Genomic DNA, 19,226 nt, shown 5'->3' on the forward strand with positions numbered 1-19,226 from the left:
AAAGTTGCACTTTGCCGACCTCCTCAGAGGCAGGGCTCAGAGCGAAAGCTCCGTGAAGGCGGCCGGCTCTCACTGCGCATGTCCGCTTTCCAGCCCGATCCAGGGAGGCGGGGCCGAGCGAGTCCTTCTCTCCTGGTTTTGGAGGCAATTGGCGCCTGACGGCGAGTCGGCGCCCTCGGAAGCCCGGGCTGCGGAAAACCGTTGGCTACTTCGTCATTCATTCAATAACAGCTCTGAAGTGCGCGCCACTTGGCCGATTCTGTGCCCTGACACGTCCACTTGATGTTATTTAAATTCCTTAGTTGCAACTCATTCGCCGAGACCAACACCGAATAAGCGCCGCCCCCGGCTCCTTCCGGTCTCGGCCAAAGGCTTTCTGGGCTGAGAACCTCGCGAGAACCCGGAGAAGCGGCCTGTGAGCCGCGCCTGCGCCTGCGCCCGCCCCCGCGCCCGCCCAGCGCCGCGCATGCTCCGTGTCCGCGCGCCGAGCGCAGGTTACCAGCTCCGGCTGCGGCGGCTGCGCGGGGCCCGGCCTCTGGGGCCAGCTGGCGGCGGCGGCCTAGGGAGGCTCAGCGGCTGGCGGGCAGGTGAGAGCGCTGGCACCGCAGGTGGAAAACCTGCTTTCTGCCTGCCCGGAGAGAGGGGAGGTGGACTTGGTGGTGCCTCCTTCCCCGTCTCAGGAAGGTCACTGGCGTCTTCGCTGAAGGATACTTGGGGGCGGGGACAAGGAGGAGGCCGGCTTCTTGGAAAGCTAAAGACCGACACTTAACGTAGCCGCAGCCCGTGTTTGCTGGTGCAAGTGTTCCCGTAGAGGTAGAGTTCTGGGTGTAGACCCCCCGCCCCCGCCCGCCCCGTGTGCGCGGCCACGCGTGGAGGAGATGCAGGAGGTGTTCCCGCCGAGGCACCGACTGCGCCTGCGCCGCCCGCTGCTCGCTGGGGCGCGGGACTGGCCGGCCACGCCCTCGCAGGGAGGGGCCGGGCCGGGCTGGGGCTGGGGCTGGGGCTGGGGCTGGGGCCACCTGACGCGGACCTGGACGTCAGAACTGTTGCACCGCGTGGCTAGTGCCCAGTGTGTGGAAGCAGAAGCAGGGCTCCGGGGACTTGACTTTATGGGGACGGAAATCCTTTAGAGATGGAAACCCCCCCGGGTCAGGTTCATCTTTTTCTGGAGCAGGACCATGCCCAGATACTGTTGCTGTGTCGGAGGCCCTCAGTTCTGGCAGTTTGATCCAGTCATTCACTACCCTTGCCCATTTGTGTTTCTATTCATAAACAAGTGATATCGGTGACAGTGTGCCGAGTTGGCAGATTCAGCAGTGATCAAGACAGACACAGTCCCTGACCCCCATGGAGCTTATGTTCTAGTGATGGGAGAAGAAACCATAGACAAGCACTCTGATAATGAGCAGGATGTTTCCGGATTATACGAGGTTGGGTTCCCTGGGAAGCAGACTCCAAGGAGGAGATTTGTGGGCGGGACGTTTATTAGGAAGAACTTCTTTGGGTCTCACAGAGGAATAAAGGAAGCAGGAATTGGTGGATAGAAAAAGTTAAGCTGCACTGCAGCCCCAAGGGAACTTTAACTGTGGTACTGGGGTCCACCTGGCTGGTCATTGGATGCCTGCTGTACTGAAAAGAAGGGGAGACCTCCGCTCTTCAACCAAGTCATTCCTGGAAGGGGGCTGACCACTGAGGGCTGTCTCCGCAATCCCAAGAGCTAGGGAAATAACCCTTTCGTTCTTAAAGGGGATCGGGGTGGCACATCATAGCATTCCCCCACAACAGTAGGGCTTTGAAGGTAGTGGTGGGATGTGTTAGGGAGTAATGGGTGTGGGAGAGGGAAGAAATTCAGAGTGGGTGCTCAGAAAAAGGCTGAGTAGGTGACACGTGAATTACAGCTGAAGCACAAGAATGAGCTACCCTGTGCAGGACAAGGTGGGGGAAGATACTCTGCTTTTTGCTCTGCACTGAGAATACAACAGAAAACAAATGGCTGCTACCTTCTGTTACAGTGGGTGGCTGTTACTGGTTCTCATACCTATTGACTCCCTGCTATGACTAGAGATGGAGTACGTAAAAATAGATGGGAACTAATTCAGAGGAAGAGAGAGGAGAAACTGAGAGGTCCAGAAGTTTTGAAAAATTAGTGACTTTTGGTAAAGACTTTTAATCTCTACAGTTTTGTTTTGTTTTGTTTTTGGGGGGTTTCCTGCTCGCATACAGCAGTTAATCATGTTTTATTTGGATTGTGCCTTTCTCTTCTCAAGCTTTCTCTTTGAGGACAGGAACCATGCCTCATTCATTACAGTAGTCCCACCCTCACCCAGCCTAATGTCCTGTAGTACCCAATAGACATTTGGATAGAATTAATCTCACATGTATTCGACGTGAAAATTGCTAAGCCCAAGTGATAGAAACACTGTTTTGGGATCTGTCTCTACAATACTCTTCAGTTTTATAAATTACAACCAAATATTAATTGAAATATTAAATGATAATACACTATTGCTTTGAAGTGCTGAGGTGGAGATTGAAAGCTCAGGCAATAGGATTCCACAGTTCATCCCCTTAATCGCACTACCCAGCAGTGCCTTCTTACTAAAATGATTTGCTGTGCTTTACCTTCTGAAAACTAGTAAATAGAAACTAGATCCTGGTGGGCTTCGGTGCTGTACTAAGAAATTTAGATTTCACCTTCAAATAAAAAAATATCACTAATGGCTTCTAAGCAAAGCATAAACAACCAGATTTGGGTTTTTTGCGAGATGGCTGTTAAATGGTTGGAGAATATTTAGGGAGGAGCAAAAGAGAACAGTGGTTCTCAAACTTTAACTTAAAAAACACAGATTACTGGACCCCACCCTAGAGTTTATGATTTGGTAGGTCAGAGGTGGCCCAAAAACTTGCCTTTCTCATAAGGTGATGATGCTAATGCTACTGATGACTGGACCACACTTTGAGATTATAAGCAGGGACATCACGTGAAGTGATGAGGGTCTGGACTATGACTGTGGGGAGAGGTTATATGAGATTATCATGTCAAATGGCGGGACTGGGTGCTGATTTGATGAGGAATACAAGGAAAAGGCAGAGACCACTATATCCAGACTTTTGAATTCGAAAGGCTTAGAAGGTAATGCTTTTGTTTTTGTTTTTTAACCAAAATAGTTAATAGAGGTAGAACAGCAGTTTGGAAATGAAAGAGGATTCATATTTATGTGAAATGAGTTTAGACTGTTTGTGGGTACAGGTAGAGGTGAACAGTAGCAGTTGGATGTGTGTGAGCTGAAGATGAAGGTGCAGCCAACATTGATGGATGGATGTGCTATATATAATAGGAGCTGTGGATGTGAGTGAGACCACGCAGAGAACGGACACAGGGAAGAGACAGAGACGACTGAGAACAGGTCTTTGATGAGGGTGAATAGCTGGATAGAAACCGAGGAGCCATTAAAGGAGACTCACAAGGAACAGACCAGAGTCCCAGGTACTTAAGGGAGTTTCTGGAACACATCCAAATGCTTCAGAGATCAAGTAAGGGAAAGATTGGTGATCTTCACAGAGCAGTTTCCATGGAGAGTGGAGAACAAAAGCAGATTACTTGAGTTTGAAAATGGAAGTGGGAAGTGACTCTAGGAAAGGATTCATTATTTGAAAGGAATCCGTGTGCATAGTAGCTGGAAGGGAGACCGGGAAAGGGCAGTTGCTTTAGGAAATTTGTTTGGGCTCTTCAATGGGGAAAAATGGTCAGGTTTTGCAGAGGAGGAAGACCCATTATAAGTAGGAGGTGGGAGATGTAAGAGGGATAATGGAGTAGCAGGAAGGAGCGTAAGATGAGCTGAGATGGATCAGTTTTACATGTGAGACAGGAAGCTGAGAGTGCTAATACCCAATAGCCACAATTTCTTCTGGCCCTGAGGTTAGCTGCAGAAACAGGTGCAGAGTAAAATAGAACTCTTGAAAATGATGAAGATAGAAATCGCTCTTTTAGGGATTCAGAGCTAACTAGGAGTATGTGGTCACTGCTGTAGCCCTAAGGGACCAGTTAACTGCACACTTGATCTGGAACAATTTGGCTTTCAGCATGATACGCACTCCCCTTCCCCGACCATCCTCAGCATCAAATGGCAGCCAGTTGTAAAAACAGCAAGGGAATGTAAAGTTTAAGTATACTTAGGTATAAACTCTAAACAACAGCACAACCTTTCTGATACACAGCCTGAAGTAAACTGATTTACTTTTTCATTAGGCCCTAATCACTCATTCACTGTTCAAATTTTGGGCTGCCGACAATTAGTAAAGCTCCCATATAACTTGTGATGCTTTCAGTATATTATTTATTTATAAAGACACTGAATTCACATCAATGGTGGGAGAGGTAGTAGAGACCATAAAATACATAACGTTGACCTTCACTGTGTTCTAGACCAGCTGTGCTATAAGCACAGTAGCTACTGGGTGTAGGTCAAGCCGACCTTGGGAGTGGGGAGAACTATCGTAGGATTTTACCAAATAGAAACTTTAGAACTTGGGTATGATCCACTCAGTTCACCAAGAGCTGATAGTAATGTATTTGGTGTGTGTGTTTTTACAAGATGAAAATTCAGCAAAACTGTTATTTTTGATGATACAGATAGAAAAGGGGGGAAAAAAAGAAACACTTGATCTCTAATATGTCACTCAGTTGAATAAGCATGAAGACAGTACACAGAAATTTCAAATGTATACACAGAAAGTGCCAACATTTAAACTGCCATATTAAAAACTGAGGATATTTTTGATGTCAGAGATTGGAGTTCAGAAATGAAGATTTCCCAAATAACTAAAGCCACCATTATCATTGTAAAAGAAAAGGCCTTCTACAGCTCCAGTAAACTTCATCACATATAATTACAAGATCTGGGCTAATTGTTTGTTTAACATTCTGTCTAATGTCCTCTTCACATTTAAATTACTTTTGGTGGAAGTTTTTAAAAATTATTATTTTTCAAATACTTTTAAGCAGAGCGGTAATGAAAGCCTGAATTAGAATCTACCTTACATTGTGTCCAAAAGACCAGCAGATGGCGCTCAGCAAGCCCAGTAGACAAAGTGATGACCTTTTACAGAATATTTCTTGGACCTAGGTTGCTGTAGGCCTAATTTAGTAATGGCCAGTAACAAAACTTGATGGTTGTAATTGACATGATGCTACACAGAAAGAGTAAACTGACATCTAGAACCAGGCTGTTTAGGATTTGGTAGGAAGCTTCATTGCCTTTTGGTCCTTTGCCTTACTGTCCTGTCACCCAGAAACCTTCATTTAGCTTGGATGTGACAAGCTGCAGCAAGCCTGTCAGAGGCCTTAATGGTAGAAATTGAAGAGATAATTCCTGTAATACATAGTAGAAGGAGGGAGAGTTGCTACTTTAGATACAGAAATACTGTAACTTGAGATACTATTTGTGGTCTGAAGTAATATATCTGTGTTTTCCTTTCTTGGCCTTTTTATTTATATGTACTCAGAAGATTACAATATTTTATTAAGGTGGAGGAGATAAAGCAAGCTTCTCCCCATTTTGTTCATTAACTCTTGCTGTTCATTCTGTACTAAGAATTAAGCTAAAGAAAACTGAACTAAAATTAGCACAGCTAATCTGAACTATTAGTAGGTCACAGATGTGTATTTGCAGGATATAGACTCTTAATTTTGGATAAGTTGGCACAAGACCAGTGTTAACCTCTTACATACCTGACATGAGAATCAGAAAAACATGCCAGGCTTAATGCATTAGGATAGTTGATCTCGGTGACTCTTACAAGTGTGCACGATGCACTCAGAATGTTCTTCTTGTCCATCATCGTGCACTGAAAATTCTGATTAACTCTACTGCCAAAGCTGGGTCACTAATTCTTGACTTTTGAAAATGGCCTGAAAGAATACCAGCCAAGATTTTAGGACTCCAAAACCCAAGCTGAGTCCCACAGTTACCTGAAAGTAATCTTGGAATCAATCATATATTTTTTCCTCATTTATGAAGTGGCCTCATAAAACTGCTATGAAAACAAAATGAGAAACCTTTGGAATAATGCAAGATTAGAGTATATAAAAGCATTATCTGTGTTAAGATTGCCTCTGAATGTATTTTAAATTTAACGAAAGTCCTTTCAATTAATAAAACTATACATGCTATTTTACTTGACCTAAACTTAGTAATTTTACTTCTCTCCCTTTCTCTCATCTTTCCAAGAGTCCCATGCTTTCTTGGTTTGTTAAAAGTGCGCTTAAAGAAGATTCAGAAAAGATAAGAGAAAGGCAGTTGCAGGTCCACCAAAGTCGGGTAAGGAGGAGGAGGAAAAATCATTCTGCTCTCATTTCTGTTGCTTCACTCCAGGCAAACTTGTAAAGCTCAATGAATAAACAGGAAGGACTTCCTTATTTTCAGGGACCAGCCTGTTACTGTTCATCAAATCTGATCATTTTGAGTGCGTTCTTGTTTTGTTTCAGACTCAGGAATCTCTCCTGTCAGTAAAAGAGCTCTATCTCACTTGCAATGACTTGCCAGGTGTTTTGAGGGAAGGACTATCTCAAGAGAAGTTGTATTTAGCTTAATTTCCCATTTCCCAAATTGAATCTCAGTATCCCTTCTGCTCAGGGATACTATGAGACTTTGTAAAAGTCAAGGTTTTAAAAATCTCATAAATTCATTTGGAAAATGAGTTAATGAAAAAAATCTGATAATTCTTTATATTATCCTGAGGCATATAGGGACTGTAAGCAAGGACTCTGGAATATTTTCAAGAATATTTGTTGCCGGGATCCCTGGGTGGCACAGCAGTTTAGCGCCTGCCTTTGGCCCAGGGCGCGATCCTGGAGACCTGGGGTCGAATCCCACGTCGGGCTCCCGGTGCATGGAGCCTGCTTCTCCCTCTGCCTCTCTCTCTCTCTCTCTCTCTCTCTCTGTGTGACTATCATAAATAAATTTAAAAAATTAAAAAAAAAAAAAGAATTTTTGTTGCCATAGCACATTTAGCAATAAGTTTTAACATTGAGACAAATCTCAAATTTCTGTCAATCAGAGATCTATCAAATTAGCTTATCTGCATACAATCAAAAACTATGCAGCTATCAAAAATAATGAAGATTTATATTCTTAGGCAAGAAAAGATTATTAAAACAGCATGTAAAGATGACAGACGTTTTGAGCTTTCTTTTCCTTATTTATATATTTTCTAAGTTTATTTTTACTTTTAAAGATTTTATTTATTTATTCATGAGAGACGCAGGCAGAGAGAGAGAGACAGAGACACAGGCAGAGGGAGAAGCAGGCTCCATGCAGGGAGCCTGATGTGGGACTCGATCCCAGGTCTCCAGGATCATTCCCCTGGCTGAAGATGGCGCTAAACCACTGAGCCACCAAGGCTGCCCTATATTTTCTAACTTTAAAAAGCAAGCCTATATCATATTAGAAATGGCAGGATGCTACTTTTCATTTTGAAAAAATCCCACAAAAGAATTGAAAAAAAGAAAAATTGTTAAAATTTTATCCCCAAAATATATTTGATTGTATGTTAAAGCTTCACAAGAAGATAGGGATAAAATAAGGAGCATATTACCTCACTTCCAGGTTGAATGTCAAATTTCAAAAGTCTGTTGTTTTTTTTCTTAAAACTAATAATGAGCTTTACCTAATAAAGTCTAATGTGTTTTGTCCTGGGAAGTGGGTTCTTCAGGCAATTGGATACATATGATTGCTGGAAAGCTATTATATGAAAGAAATGAAGAAGATTAAAGTTTCTGTACCATTTTAAAAGATTGCTAGTTCCATCTGGTTTGATGGAGATGGACTATTAGGTATACAGTGTGGTAGTATTTTTATGTAAATTAAAAAGCCCTATCATCCTGATCCTGATAGTTTTCCAAGCATCTCAGTACAACAGAATTATTACTGGAAAATAGTTACCTGCCTCTCGCTCCCATCAGCCAAATCAGTATATGAGATATAGAGGAAATGGGGGCATGTAGATGTTGCATAAACATTAAAGCAATTAATCATTAGATCAGTCTACATTAGTTGCTAACCAGGAAGCCTGTTAACGGGACCTCAGTGACAATGGCCAATAATGAGTTTTCAACCAAAATAGATAATAATTCCCAGTTTTAACTAAGCCTAAGTGTAGAAAAAGATACATAGACCCTTAAGTTATCCTAATGGAAATGAATAATAGACTGTCAAACACAGGTTTATGTAAATAAAATGGAATGCCTCCTTTGTCCTTAACCCTTGGATAACCCAAGGAGTCATTAAACGTACGCTAACTTGATGCTAATCCAGACTCTTCTCAAAGAAAGTTTACAGGTACATCATCACACTGTGTTCTACATGGAGAGAATATTCTGTACACATTCCCAAACATAGCTGTTACAGATTGTAGTTTATTCAATTGGTTCTGAATTTTAGTTATTGAGTTCTTTGTCCCAACTTTATTATTTTATTCTTTTATACAAACAACTCTCTTTTCTGTAAACTGTTTCCCTAAAAGTTTGTAATTCAAGAAAAATCTGATAAATACTGAATTATGTTAGTAATCAGGGAGAAGTAAACTGTGAATAGAAGAGATGCCATCCATTAAAAGTAATGTGTCTTGATAACCTCATGTCGAGAGTGTCGGAGGTGCTGGAGTCACCGTAAGTATTGATGAGACTAGATATGAATGACGATATCTTTGAAACCTTTCATTGAAGGTATTTTGTGGACAAAATATCAAATCTGTCAACACAAGCCAGTTAACTGGTGCAGCCTGTCTCTCTTTCCCTCTATGAAGTAGTCCTTACTATAGTTCTTCCTCATTACCCCAAATCACGAAGGGTTTTATTGTATCTTCAAATTGAAGGCATTTTGTACAGTGGGCTTCACAGTGAAATTTAATGATACAGTTCATTGTGATTGGCTTTCTCCAGAGACAGAACATAAGTATGTCAATAAAAGGTATGGTCCCTAAAGGTTACAAAAAGTATATAGGATAAAAGAGCACTTTATCTTTTTTATATATTTTATTTATTTATTTATTTATTTATTTATTTATTTATTCATGAAAGACACACAGAGAGAGAGACAGAGGCAGAGACACAGGCAGAGGGAGAAGCAGGCTCTGATGCAGGGAGTCTGATGCAGGACTTGATCCAGGGTCTCCAGGATCACGCCCTGGGCCAAAAGCAGGCACTAAACTGCTGAGCCACCCAAGGGTCCCACAAGAGCACTTTAGAACAGGAAAAGGGCATAAAATACTTTCAGTTACAAAGTAGGCCATTATTTTTTCCATATAATAGTTTAAGTTTTACAACAAAGTCCTTATAAAATGTGGATTTGGACACTGGGAGAAAGGGTTTCTAATGCTGGAAGTGATATGTGTACATAGGCATAACTCTAAGCTTTCTGTTTATTTCTTTTTTTTTTTTTTTTTTTTATTAGTCACACAGAGAGAGAGAGAAAGAGGCAGAGACATAGGCAGAGGGAGAAGCAGGCTCCATGCACCGGGAGCCCGATGTGGGATTCGATCCCGGGTCTCCAGGATCGCGCCCTGGGCCAAAGGCAGGCGCCAAACCGCTGCGCCACCCAGGGATCCCTGTTTATTTCTTTTTTAAGATTTATTTATTTTAAAGAAAGCACATGTGTTAGAGTGGCACATAGGACAGAGGGAGGGAGGGAGAATCCCAAGCAGACTCCCTGCTGAGCACAGAGCCCCACACAGGGCTGGATTTCAGGACACTGAGATCATGACTTAAGCGGAAATCAGGAGTCGGATGCTCAGCTGATTGAGCCACCCACGTACCCCTCTATTTTTAATGCACACAGAACACTGAGGCAGTTAAGGTGTTTAACTCATTAGCAGCATATTTTAATCTTGACTTAAAAGGGAAAAGAGTAAAAGTTCTGTTCAGACATTTTTCTAATGGCATTCATACAAAATTATTGTAACATAAAAGACTGCATGGTACTGAAACTCAGATACGTGCAGTTGAACCTAATTCTAATTCTTAGTTATACTCCTTAGTTGATGGAGTAGTCCTTATTGTCTTTCTGTGCTCGGAAAGGAACTCTGAAAGTGGGCCCATGCATAGTGTCATAAGTCTAACCCCTAAAATCTAATGAGCATCCTTTAAATTCAAAAGTATAATGAGTTTTTAGAGGTTGTCCAGACTCAAGTTCCCAAACCCAACAGATCATCAAAAACAGACTTCCTGGACCACACCCCATGCTTTCCAAACCCAAGACAGAGGAAAGGAATCTTTTTAAATACCACCTAGCTTTGTAACACCAGGCAGGCTACTAGCCCCAATTTCTCTTTGTAAACTGGGTAGACAGTAAACCCTATAGGGTAGAGTTATTAGTTATAAGGGTAAACATTAAAATCCTGTGCTTCCGGACATAAGTAGAAATGGCATTACTTCATTCTACCTCAGAGTGCATGCCAAAATTCACTTGCTACGTGTGGAATCCATGCATGACTGTCCCAATCTCAGCTGAAACACCATCACTTACGTGTGTCAGAATGCAGAATCTAAATTCTTAGTGCATGTATAAGGATTACCATTTGATTCTTCTGTTAAAATTCTGACTAAATGTAATTTTTTTAATCTAATTTTACTGTGGCTCAGAGAATATATAATTAATTATATAAGGAAAATGATATCTATGCATGAGCATTTCCAAAGATTTCTATAGCTTTTCTAGCAGGTCATATGGCTCCTTTACAATCTTTAACTAAAGGTTTATGTTGCTTTATAAGTTTCTCAAGCCTGACTTCCTGCTATCCCTTTGAACCTACAACATATCCTTTTTTTTTTTTTTTTTTTTTTTAAATTCATGAGAGACAAGGAGAGAGAGATGCAGAGACATAGGCAAAGGGAGAAGCAGGCTCCATGCAGGGAGCCCGACGTGGGACTCCATCCCGGGTCTCCAGGATCACGCCCTGGGCTGAATGCGGCGCTGAACCACTGAGCCACCCGGGCTTGCCCCAACAAACCCATTTTTGTTAGTTAATATTACACTATATTGCGCCCCAAAATATTTAATAGTTGACTTTTATTAGAGTGCAATATTCTACTTGTAACAGTTCATGGATGTAACTTGAAGGGAGTTGTTTTGTTCTTGTCTCTACTTTACCTGTTGCCCTTTTCCTAGGTTCACTGATGCTGAAGTACTATGAGTTTTCAGAACTTCTGGAAAGACTATAAAGTTCTAATTGTCATGGTACCTTTAGTTGGGCTCATACATATGGGATGGCACAGAATCAAGAGCAGCCCTGTTTTCCAAATGCCTAATAAGGACAATGTTTCTGAGCCAGAAAATCCGGAACTTGGATGTCCTCCGAAGAATCACATCCAAGGGAAATAACAGGCTTGGAATCTTCAGGTAAGTTCAGTTTAATCTGGTCAACCAAATGGTATGTTCCAATGATGAGAAACATAATCTTTTTTTTTTTTTTTTTTTTTTTTTTTTACAGATTTTATTTATTTATTCGTCACACACACACACACACACACACACACACACACACAGAGGCAGAGGCACAGGCAGAGGGAGAAGCAGGCTCCATGCAGGGAGCCCGACGTGGGACTCGATCCCGGGTCTCCAGGATCACTTCTCGGCCAAAGGCAGGTGCTAAACCGCTGAGCCAGCCAGGGATCCCCCGAGAAACATAATCTTTAAAAAAAAAAATAGCTCTGGGAGGAAAAAGTTTAAGTTGGTAATAAGTTACCTACTGTTTTTATTATGACCCACTGATATAATATTATTCTGCGCTTGCTTCTAGAAAAGTTTGTTCCATGGAGACCTTTGACAGTTGCCTTGCAGAGTCATTTGAATGAAAGGAGAAAGAATAGCCCATTACTTATCCTTTCCTTTTCATTAAGGATGTTGCAAAGATCATTTGGGTGTGTCCAAAAGAGCAGTTGTGTACTTGCCATAAATCCATCCCAGAGCATATAAATCTGTAACTTATAAAAGTTCTCTCCTTTATTTTTATTGTTCTGTTTCTTTCCAAGGCAAATAATACTAATTGTATTCCTTCTTTAATATCTATAATTTTTTGTATCTAATATTTTAGCTTCAAAATAATTTACTTCTGAGAGTCACTAAAGTAAGAGAATATAGTTACATAATTGAGGATTATAATCCCTCAAGTATAATTCCAAAATGTTCTAAAATCCAAAAGGTTTTGTCATAATTCCTTTGGTAGCAAAATTTGATCTTAACACGAGGCAATTTACAGTCTGTATTTCACTCAATATGAATATTTAGTTTCACTGCAGAAATACTGTTATGTTCGATTATGAGTGTTATATTATGATTATATTGCTTATGGGTATTAAACTCTATAGTATTTTGATTATGGGTACTAGTCACTATATTATTTTTCTAAAATCCCAGAAATTCTGAATTATGAAATTAATCTGGCCCCAAATAGAGAATTATAGCCCTATAATTGTGGAGCATTTTCTATCTTAATATACCTTTTGACCTTCAGATGAGTAATAATGTGCTTTAAATTTTGACATAAGGTAGGTCAATTTAGGGTCAGCTCCTTATAGAAGGAAGACTTCAGTAAGATTTTCCTCGTTCTTAAAAGGTCTATGATTTTGACATGATAAAACTATGATATAATATTACATTATTTTAAATCAAGATTTTATTTTTTAAATGCTCTCAAAGAGAAAGGAAAGAGCATGGCTTAAAGTATTAGACAATTATTATAAAAAGCCAAATAGTAAAATATCAGAAGCTTCATAAAAAAGTATCCTTAAGACATTCTATGTAAGATTTGTGTTTATAAAGGGAGTTTTAGTGGACATGATCAGGGAGTTAGAGTTTATTAGATGCTTGATTTTTTTTTTTTTCTCTGAGCTTTTCTAGACTAATGAAATCATTAGAGAGAGTGCATAGGTGTGCGTGTGTAGAGGGAGTGAGAATTCATGTATAGTGTAATATAGTGTGTATGTGTATTACTTATGGCATAATTTTTTCCCCTTTAATTCTTGTCATAGGAGTTTGGAGGCCTACTATAGCCAAACTTTGGGGTTTGTTTTCTCCTTCTGTGAAAAGAAATACAAGGAATATTATTGAGGTATTCCTAGAGGAAAAGTAAAGTTGAGAAAAGAAAACATCCCCTCTAAAACATTAAGGTAAAAATAGAGATTTTGGATGTCAGTGTTGCAGCACTTAGAAGTCTTAGAGTGATCAACACTGCTAGTCAAGCATCAGAAACAGATACTAAAACAAGTTTGGGATGAGCAAATGTTAAACCAGATTCAGAGTGAGTTAAATACTGATTCTATCAAAAAAAATGTACTGCTATATGTACCTTATTATTTTTTAGTTTTTACTTTTTGTAAGATTTGTTTATTTTAGCAAGGAGGGGTGCACAAGCAGGGGGAGACAGACTCCCTGCTGAGCACAGATTCCCAACACAGGGCTCAGTTCTAGGATCCGAAGATTATGACCTGAGCCCAAATCAAGTCTGAGGGGCACCTGAGTGGCTCAATGGTTGAGCATCTGCCTTTGACTTAGGTCCTGATCGCGGGGTCCTGGGATCGAGTTCTGCATCAGGCTCCCCATAGGGAGTCTGCTTCTCCCTCTGCCTATGTCTCTGCCTCTCTCTCTCTGTCTCTCATGAATAAATAAATAAAATCTTCTACGAAAGAAAGAAAAAAAGAAAGTCACTCAGTCAAGTCTGATGCTTAACCAGCTGAGCCACCCAGGCACTCCATAACTTTTACTTTTATTATGGAAAATTGCAAACATATCCCAAAATAGAGAATAGTATATTCAACTCTTTTTTTAGGATTTTACTTATTTATTCATGAGAGACACAGAGAAAGAGGTAGAGACACAGGCAGAGGGAGAAGCAGGGAACGGGATGTGGGACTTGATCACAGGACCCCGGGATCACGACCTGAACCAAAGGCAGACGCTCAACCACTGAGCCACCCAGGCATCCCAGTACATTCAAGTCTTGATTATCCATCACCCAGCTTTAACACTTAACAATATTTTCCCAGTCTTCTTTTATCTATCCTTCCATCTCCACCCCCTTTTTGATTGCTGCTAGTATTTTAAAGCAAATCCCAAGCTTCAGTGTATATCTTTAACATTAAGGATAAATACACACACAACGGTAAGTGCATTATAACACTGAAAAAAAAATTTTTTTTCATATAGCACAAGCTATCTTTTTTTTTTTTGTATTTTTTTTTATTGGAGTTCAATTTGCCAACATACAGCATAACACCTAGTGCTCATCCCGTCAAGTGCCCCCCCTCAGTGCCCATCACCCAGTCATCCCATCCCCCCCACCCACCTCCCCTTCCACTACCCCTTTGTTCGTTTCCCAGAGTTAGGAGTCTCTCATGTTCTCATTTTCACTGATATTTCCCAGTCATTTTCTCTCCTTTATTCCCTTTCACTATTTTTTGTATTTTATATTCCCCAAATGAATGAGACCATGTAATGTTTGTCCTTCTCCGATTGACTTACCTCACCCAGCATAATACCTTCCAGTTCCATCCATGTTGAAGCAAATGGTGGGTATTTGTCATTTCTAATGGCTGAGTAATATTCCATTGTATATATAAACCACATCTTCTTTATCCATTCCTCTTTTGATGGACACTGAGGCTCCTTCCACAGTTCGGCAATTGTGGACATTGCTGCTATAAACATTGGGGTGCAGGTGTCCTGCTGTTTCACTGCATCTGTATCTTTGGGCTAAATTTCCAGCAGTGCAATTGCTGGGTCATAGGGTAGCTTTATTTTTAACTCTTTGAGGAACCTCCACACAGTTTTCCAGAGTGGCTGTACCAGTTCATGTTCCCACCAACAACACTAAAAAAATTAATGGTAACAACTTACTACCATTGGATACCCAGGGCCGTGTATGTATTTCCAAATTTGTCTCTTAAAAAATCTCCTGGGGATCCCTGGGTGGCTCAACAGTTTGGCGCCTGCCTTCGGCCCAGGGCCTTATCCTAGACTCCTGGGATTGAGTCCCGCGTCGGGCTCCTTGTATGGAGCCTGTTTCTCCCTCTGCCTCCCTCTCTCTCCCTCTCTCTCTGTGTGTCTCTCATGAATAAATAAATAAAATCTTTTAAAAAATAAAAAATAAAATAAAAAATCTCCCTTATAGGTGGTTTGTTGGAATTGGAATCCAAACAAGGTCCACATACTGCATTTGATAGATATTATCTCTCTCTTTTCAACTACTAGATTTCCCCTTCCAGTCTGCTGCTTTTTGAATGTCCCACATTCTGAATTTGGTTGATTGAGTCCTCATTTTGTCATTTAATGAGTTTCTCACTCCCGTATCTCCTGTATCTGGTAGTTAGATCAGAAGGCCTGCTCTGATTTACTTTTTTTCTTCTTGAAAAAGAATACTTCACAGATGTGCTATTATGGTATACATCCTAGTGAATCATATTGTTTCACCTTTAATATCTAGTCCACTTTCAGTGTTGCTAAGATTAAAGTGCGTCATGGGGCGCCTGTGGCTAAGTCAGTTAAGCTTCTGGCGTAGGCTCAGGTCATGATCTCAGGGTCCTGGGTCCTGCTCAGCAGGGAGCCTACTTGTCCCTCTCCCTCTGTTCCTCCCCACCCCTCGCTTGAGCTCTCTGTCGCACGCTCTCTCTCACATAAGTAAATAAAAAAATTTTTTAAAGATTTTTTTTATGTATTTATTCATGAGAGACAGAGAGAGAGAGGCAGAGACACAGGCAGAGGGAGAAGCAGGCTCCATGCAGGGAGCCCCACGTGGGACTCAATCCCAGGTCTCCAGGATTACTCCCTAGGCTGAAGACGGCACTAAACTGCTGAGCCACCGGGGCTGCCCAAATAAAATCTTCCAAAAAAATAAAGTACATTATCAGTCCAATCTCTCCATTATAAAATCTATTAGAAATTTATTTATGATCAGGCACCTGGGTAGCTCAAGTCCGTTAAGTGTCTGACTCTTGATTTTGGCTAAGTCATGATTTCAGGATTGTGGGATCGAGCCCCATGACAGGCTCCATAATGGGTGTGGAGCCTGCTTGGAATTCTGTCTTTCTTCCTTTGACCCTCCCCCCCAAAAAAAAATTATTTATGATCATTGTTCTAGTCTAGGCATTGGCAAACTTTTTTCTATAAATGACCAGACAGTAAATATTTTAGGCTTTGCAGACCATACAGTCTACTACTCAAGTTTCTATTGTAGCACAAAAGCATTCATTCATAATACATGAGCATGAGCCAATAAGAATTTATTTACAAAAATAGTCGGCAGGATATGGCCCATGGGCTGTAATTTGCCAGCCATAAAGGTGGTTTTCCTTAGGGGTTGCAAAATGATGTTCAAATTCTGTCATTCCTTTTCCATTTATGAGCTAGAACAACTTTCCCTCATCAGCAATTCAGTTTCCCCTCAAAATGCATTTATCAGGAAAAGCAAGATAATTGCTTTATTTTCTTTATCAGTTTTTACAAAAATGAGTTAATGCCCTAATAGCAATGAGGGTTTTGGGGTTTGATGACAATGTGAATTCATGAGTTTGCATATTATTTGAATTATCTCAAGCTATTATTATCAATATTATTTTTATGACTCAAATTGTACCATCTTGGATGCCCTCCAAGTTGACGCCTCTTTTTTTTCCTATGCTCTTCAATATGACCCAAATATGTTATTTTTTTGACAAAAAAAACAGTCCTGAGCTCATCTTGTGTGTTTCTTACCTCAAACCTAGAATCAGCCATTTCTCCAAGGAAACCTGGCTTTTTTTTAGGAGAAAACTTTACCTGTTTTTATTTCTTTAAATCATAATTTATAATGTATGTCTAAATTCAGAATACAGTCATGTAAATTTTACTGTTATTTTAATTAAGTTACCATTACTGCAAAAGCCTGCCTGCCAAGCCCATGCATCCAGGAAGTCAGTCATTCATGTATGGTAGCCTTTGGAACTGGCCAGCCTTATAGAATATGTTTGGTTCATTTCATTTCTTTCAATTGTAGCTTGTTTTATATGGATCTAGACCCACAAGTTAGCAAATTTTGACATCCTAAAAATGATTTGGGAGTCACCAGCATTTTCAGTGATTTCTTCCTTTCTCATTTTGTAGAGATATTAGCCAAAAGATGGGGTTACTGGTCTCACTACCACAAGACTGTTAGAGGTGCCAACTTAACAAATTCCACTTTTGAAAAGTTGCGTGTCACTGTTACATATTGAAAAAAAAATATTTTTTAACTAGAAAAATCATTTTATTGGTCTCAGTTTCTGTTATGATTTATGATTTGTGTTGTACTATATCATGTAAAATAATGTATGGAAGTCACTTCACTAAGGTTTCATTTAAACGTATGTCCCAGATTTTGCTGAATCTAAAATAACCATTGAAATAATATTTAAGTACCTTGGCTGTTCCTGGCTTAAGATGAAAGATTTTTTCCTCATCTTGTAAAAAAAGACGACCAAAGCTTTATTGCGGGGAGAAAACTAGCCATCATTGCCTTTCCTTTATTGGGCCCAGTTGCCATGGTTACAGTCCTTTAAATGGGGAGGAGTGGTAACCAAAATAACACTTTGAATAACACTCCCTCCCTCTCCTCACCTCTTTGCACATCTTCACATCACCTTTTTGGTCTGTATCACACTATGTATGCCATAATCTACTTCAGGTATACTGTAGTCTGGTAGTCCAATTAGTTTTATTTATGCTAAATACTGTCCAAGTGATGAGCATAATTATCATATTCCTGAAAATAATAATTGGCTGAATCTTCACCTTCAAAGCACCTAACCTCAACAGATAAGGTCTATGACCTGAGATTTTTTATGTTTTTTGCACACATTATTAAAGTGTCAGGATTTTATGCCTCAAGGCACACAATTTATTTACAGCTTTGTTAAGGAAGCCAGCAGAAGTTGCAACTGCACTTGTTAACATTTTATTGTATTTAGACCTTTTGAGATCAAATTGCAAATCAGATCCCATTTTTCTCTTTGTCAAACAGCATATCTTCTGGTTTTTATATGTACTGTCATTAACCAGAGTCTTGGAGAGGATTCAGTTGTAGGACATTAAAACTGGCAATCATTGATTAATGGAATAAAACTGTATAAAATTAGTTCTGATGTTAGCCAAACATTGAAAACATGGTTTATTCTTTAAAAAAAAAAAAAAAAAAGGCAGACGCTTAACTGATTGAGCCACCCAGATGCCCCCAAAAGACATGGCTTATTCTTTGGTACAATGTGCTGTGCAGATTTATACAGTTAGAGGTAGCCTGTACAATACAGAGTGTGTCTACTATAAAGAGACTAACAGTGCTCTTATTTCATAATTATTTACAAGCAGGGTTTGATGTAAGTGTATCTTTGTTTAGACCTACGGTTTCCAAGTAAACCAGAATTATAGAAAAAACATTAAATCTTGATGTTAGAGAATAAAAACATTTGGGTTTTTTTTTTTAAAGACTCAGTTTTATAATGAGTTTTATAATGTAGCATTTCTCTTATAGAGGCATACTATTTTCAAATAGCCTTACTGTAAGCTTTCTAGCTATGATGTTCTGCATTCCAAAATCATTCAGATATCAGTACTTTTTCTTGTAGGGATTCATTGAAGAACAAAGGAATGACTGTTAGCCTGAGTGGATTTTGTGGAGTCTTGTGCCAATTAGTAATTCCTTTATCTAAAGAGGGAGCAGAGCATCAAAATATTAAGCTGCATTCTATTAAATGTTTGGAATTACTTCTCTGAAATGTTTTTCCTTTATTTCTTACAGAAAGAAGCGTCTTTGAATCTGAGCTTGATATTGAAAGAAGAGATGAAAAACACCAGCTGGATTAGAAAGAACTGGCTTCTTGTAGCTGGGGTGTCTTTCATAGGTGTCCATCTTGGAACATACTTTATACAGAGGGCTGCAAAAGAATCTGTAAAATCTCAATCTAGAGGCAAACAACAAAGTATTGGAGAATGAAGTAAAAAATAAATATTTGGAATTACTAATATGTCATTAAGTCATTACATGCTAATTAGCTTCATAAATCTGGAGCTATTTAGTTTTATAGCCACATTGTTACATGTTCAAGACTTCCATTCCTGAAGATTAATTTTTTTTTCTAAATGTCAAGACCCCTGACAATGCAGTAAATAGAAAAAACATGGTTAACAAAATAAAAGCCATCTTCACCAATTACCACCTGAAGT

General features: G+C 39.9%; 2 protein-coding genes across 7 annotated transcripts; both read left to right on the forward strand.

Moving 5' to 3' along the window:
- Positions 1 to 429: 429 nt before the first annotated feature.
- On the forward strand, positions 430 to 19,025 carry LOC144297944 (uncharacterized). 5 transcript variants are annotated; one of them, XR_013364890.1, is made up of 5 exons: positions 450 to 587; positions 6,231 to 6,320; positions 11,166 to 11,396; positions 11,488 to 11,638; positions 13,028 to 13,165. XR_013364890.1 is itself a non-coding variant. In XM_077872214.1 (3 exons), exon 2 carries the CDS (start codon positions 11,187 to 11,189, stop codon positions 11,376 to 11,378), a length of 192 nt encoding a protein of 63 aa, XP_077728340.1. In that variant the 5' UTR covers positions 430 to 587; positions 11,166 to 11,186; the 3' UTR covers positions 11,379 to 11,396; positions 18,802 to 19,025. The 5 variants fall into 5 exon arrangements, 2 of the variants coding, with proteins under 2 accessions (XP_077728340.1, XP_077728341.1); XR_013364889.1 differs by lacking the exon at positions 6,231 to 6,320 and having other exon boundaries at positions 430 to 587; positions 11,488 to 11,642; XR_013364888.1 differs by lacking the exon at positions 6,231 to 6,320 and having other exon boundaries at positions 430 to 587.
- LOC144297943 (uncharacterized) lies at positions 11,513 to 19,215 on the forward strand. 2 transcript variants are annotated; one of them, XM_077872212.1, is made up of 2 exons: positions 11,513 to 11,642; positions 18,806 to 19,215. In XM_077872212.1, the coding sequence occupies exons 1-2, from the start codon at positions 11,579 to 11,581 to the stop codon at positions 18,994 to 18,996; spliced, it is 255 nt and encodes an 84-aa protein (XP_077728338.1). In that variant the 5' UTR covers positions 11,513 to 11,578; the 3' UTR covers positions 18,997 to 19,215. The 2 variants fall into 2 exon arrangements, with proteins under 2 accessions (XP_077728338.1, XP_077728339.1); XM_077872213.1 differs by lacking the exon at positions 11,513 to 11,642 and having other exon boundaries at positions 18,844 to 19,215.
- The last annotated feature ends 11 nt before the right edge of the window (positions 19,216 to 19,226 follow it).

The sequence above is a fragment of the Canis aureus genome, chromosome 26 (assembly GCF_053574225.1).
Source record: "Canis aureus isolate CA01 chromosome 26, VMU_Caureus_v.1.0, whole genome shotgun sequence".
Lineage (NCBI taxonomy): Eukaryota > Metazoa > Chordata > Mammalia > Carnivora > Canidae > Canis > Canis aureus.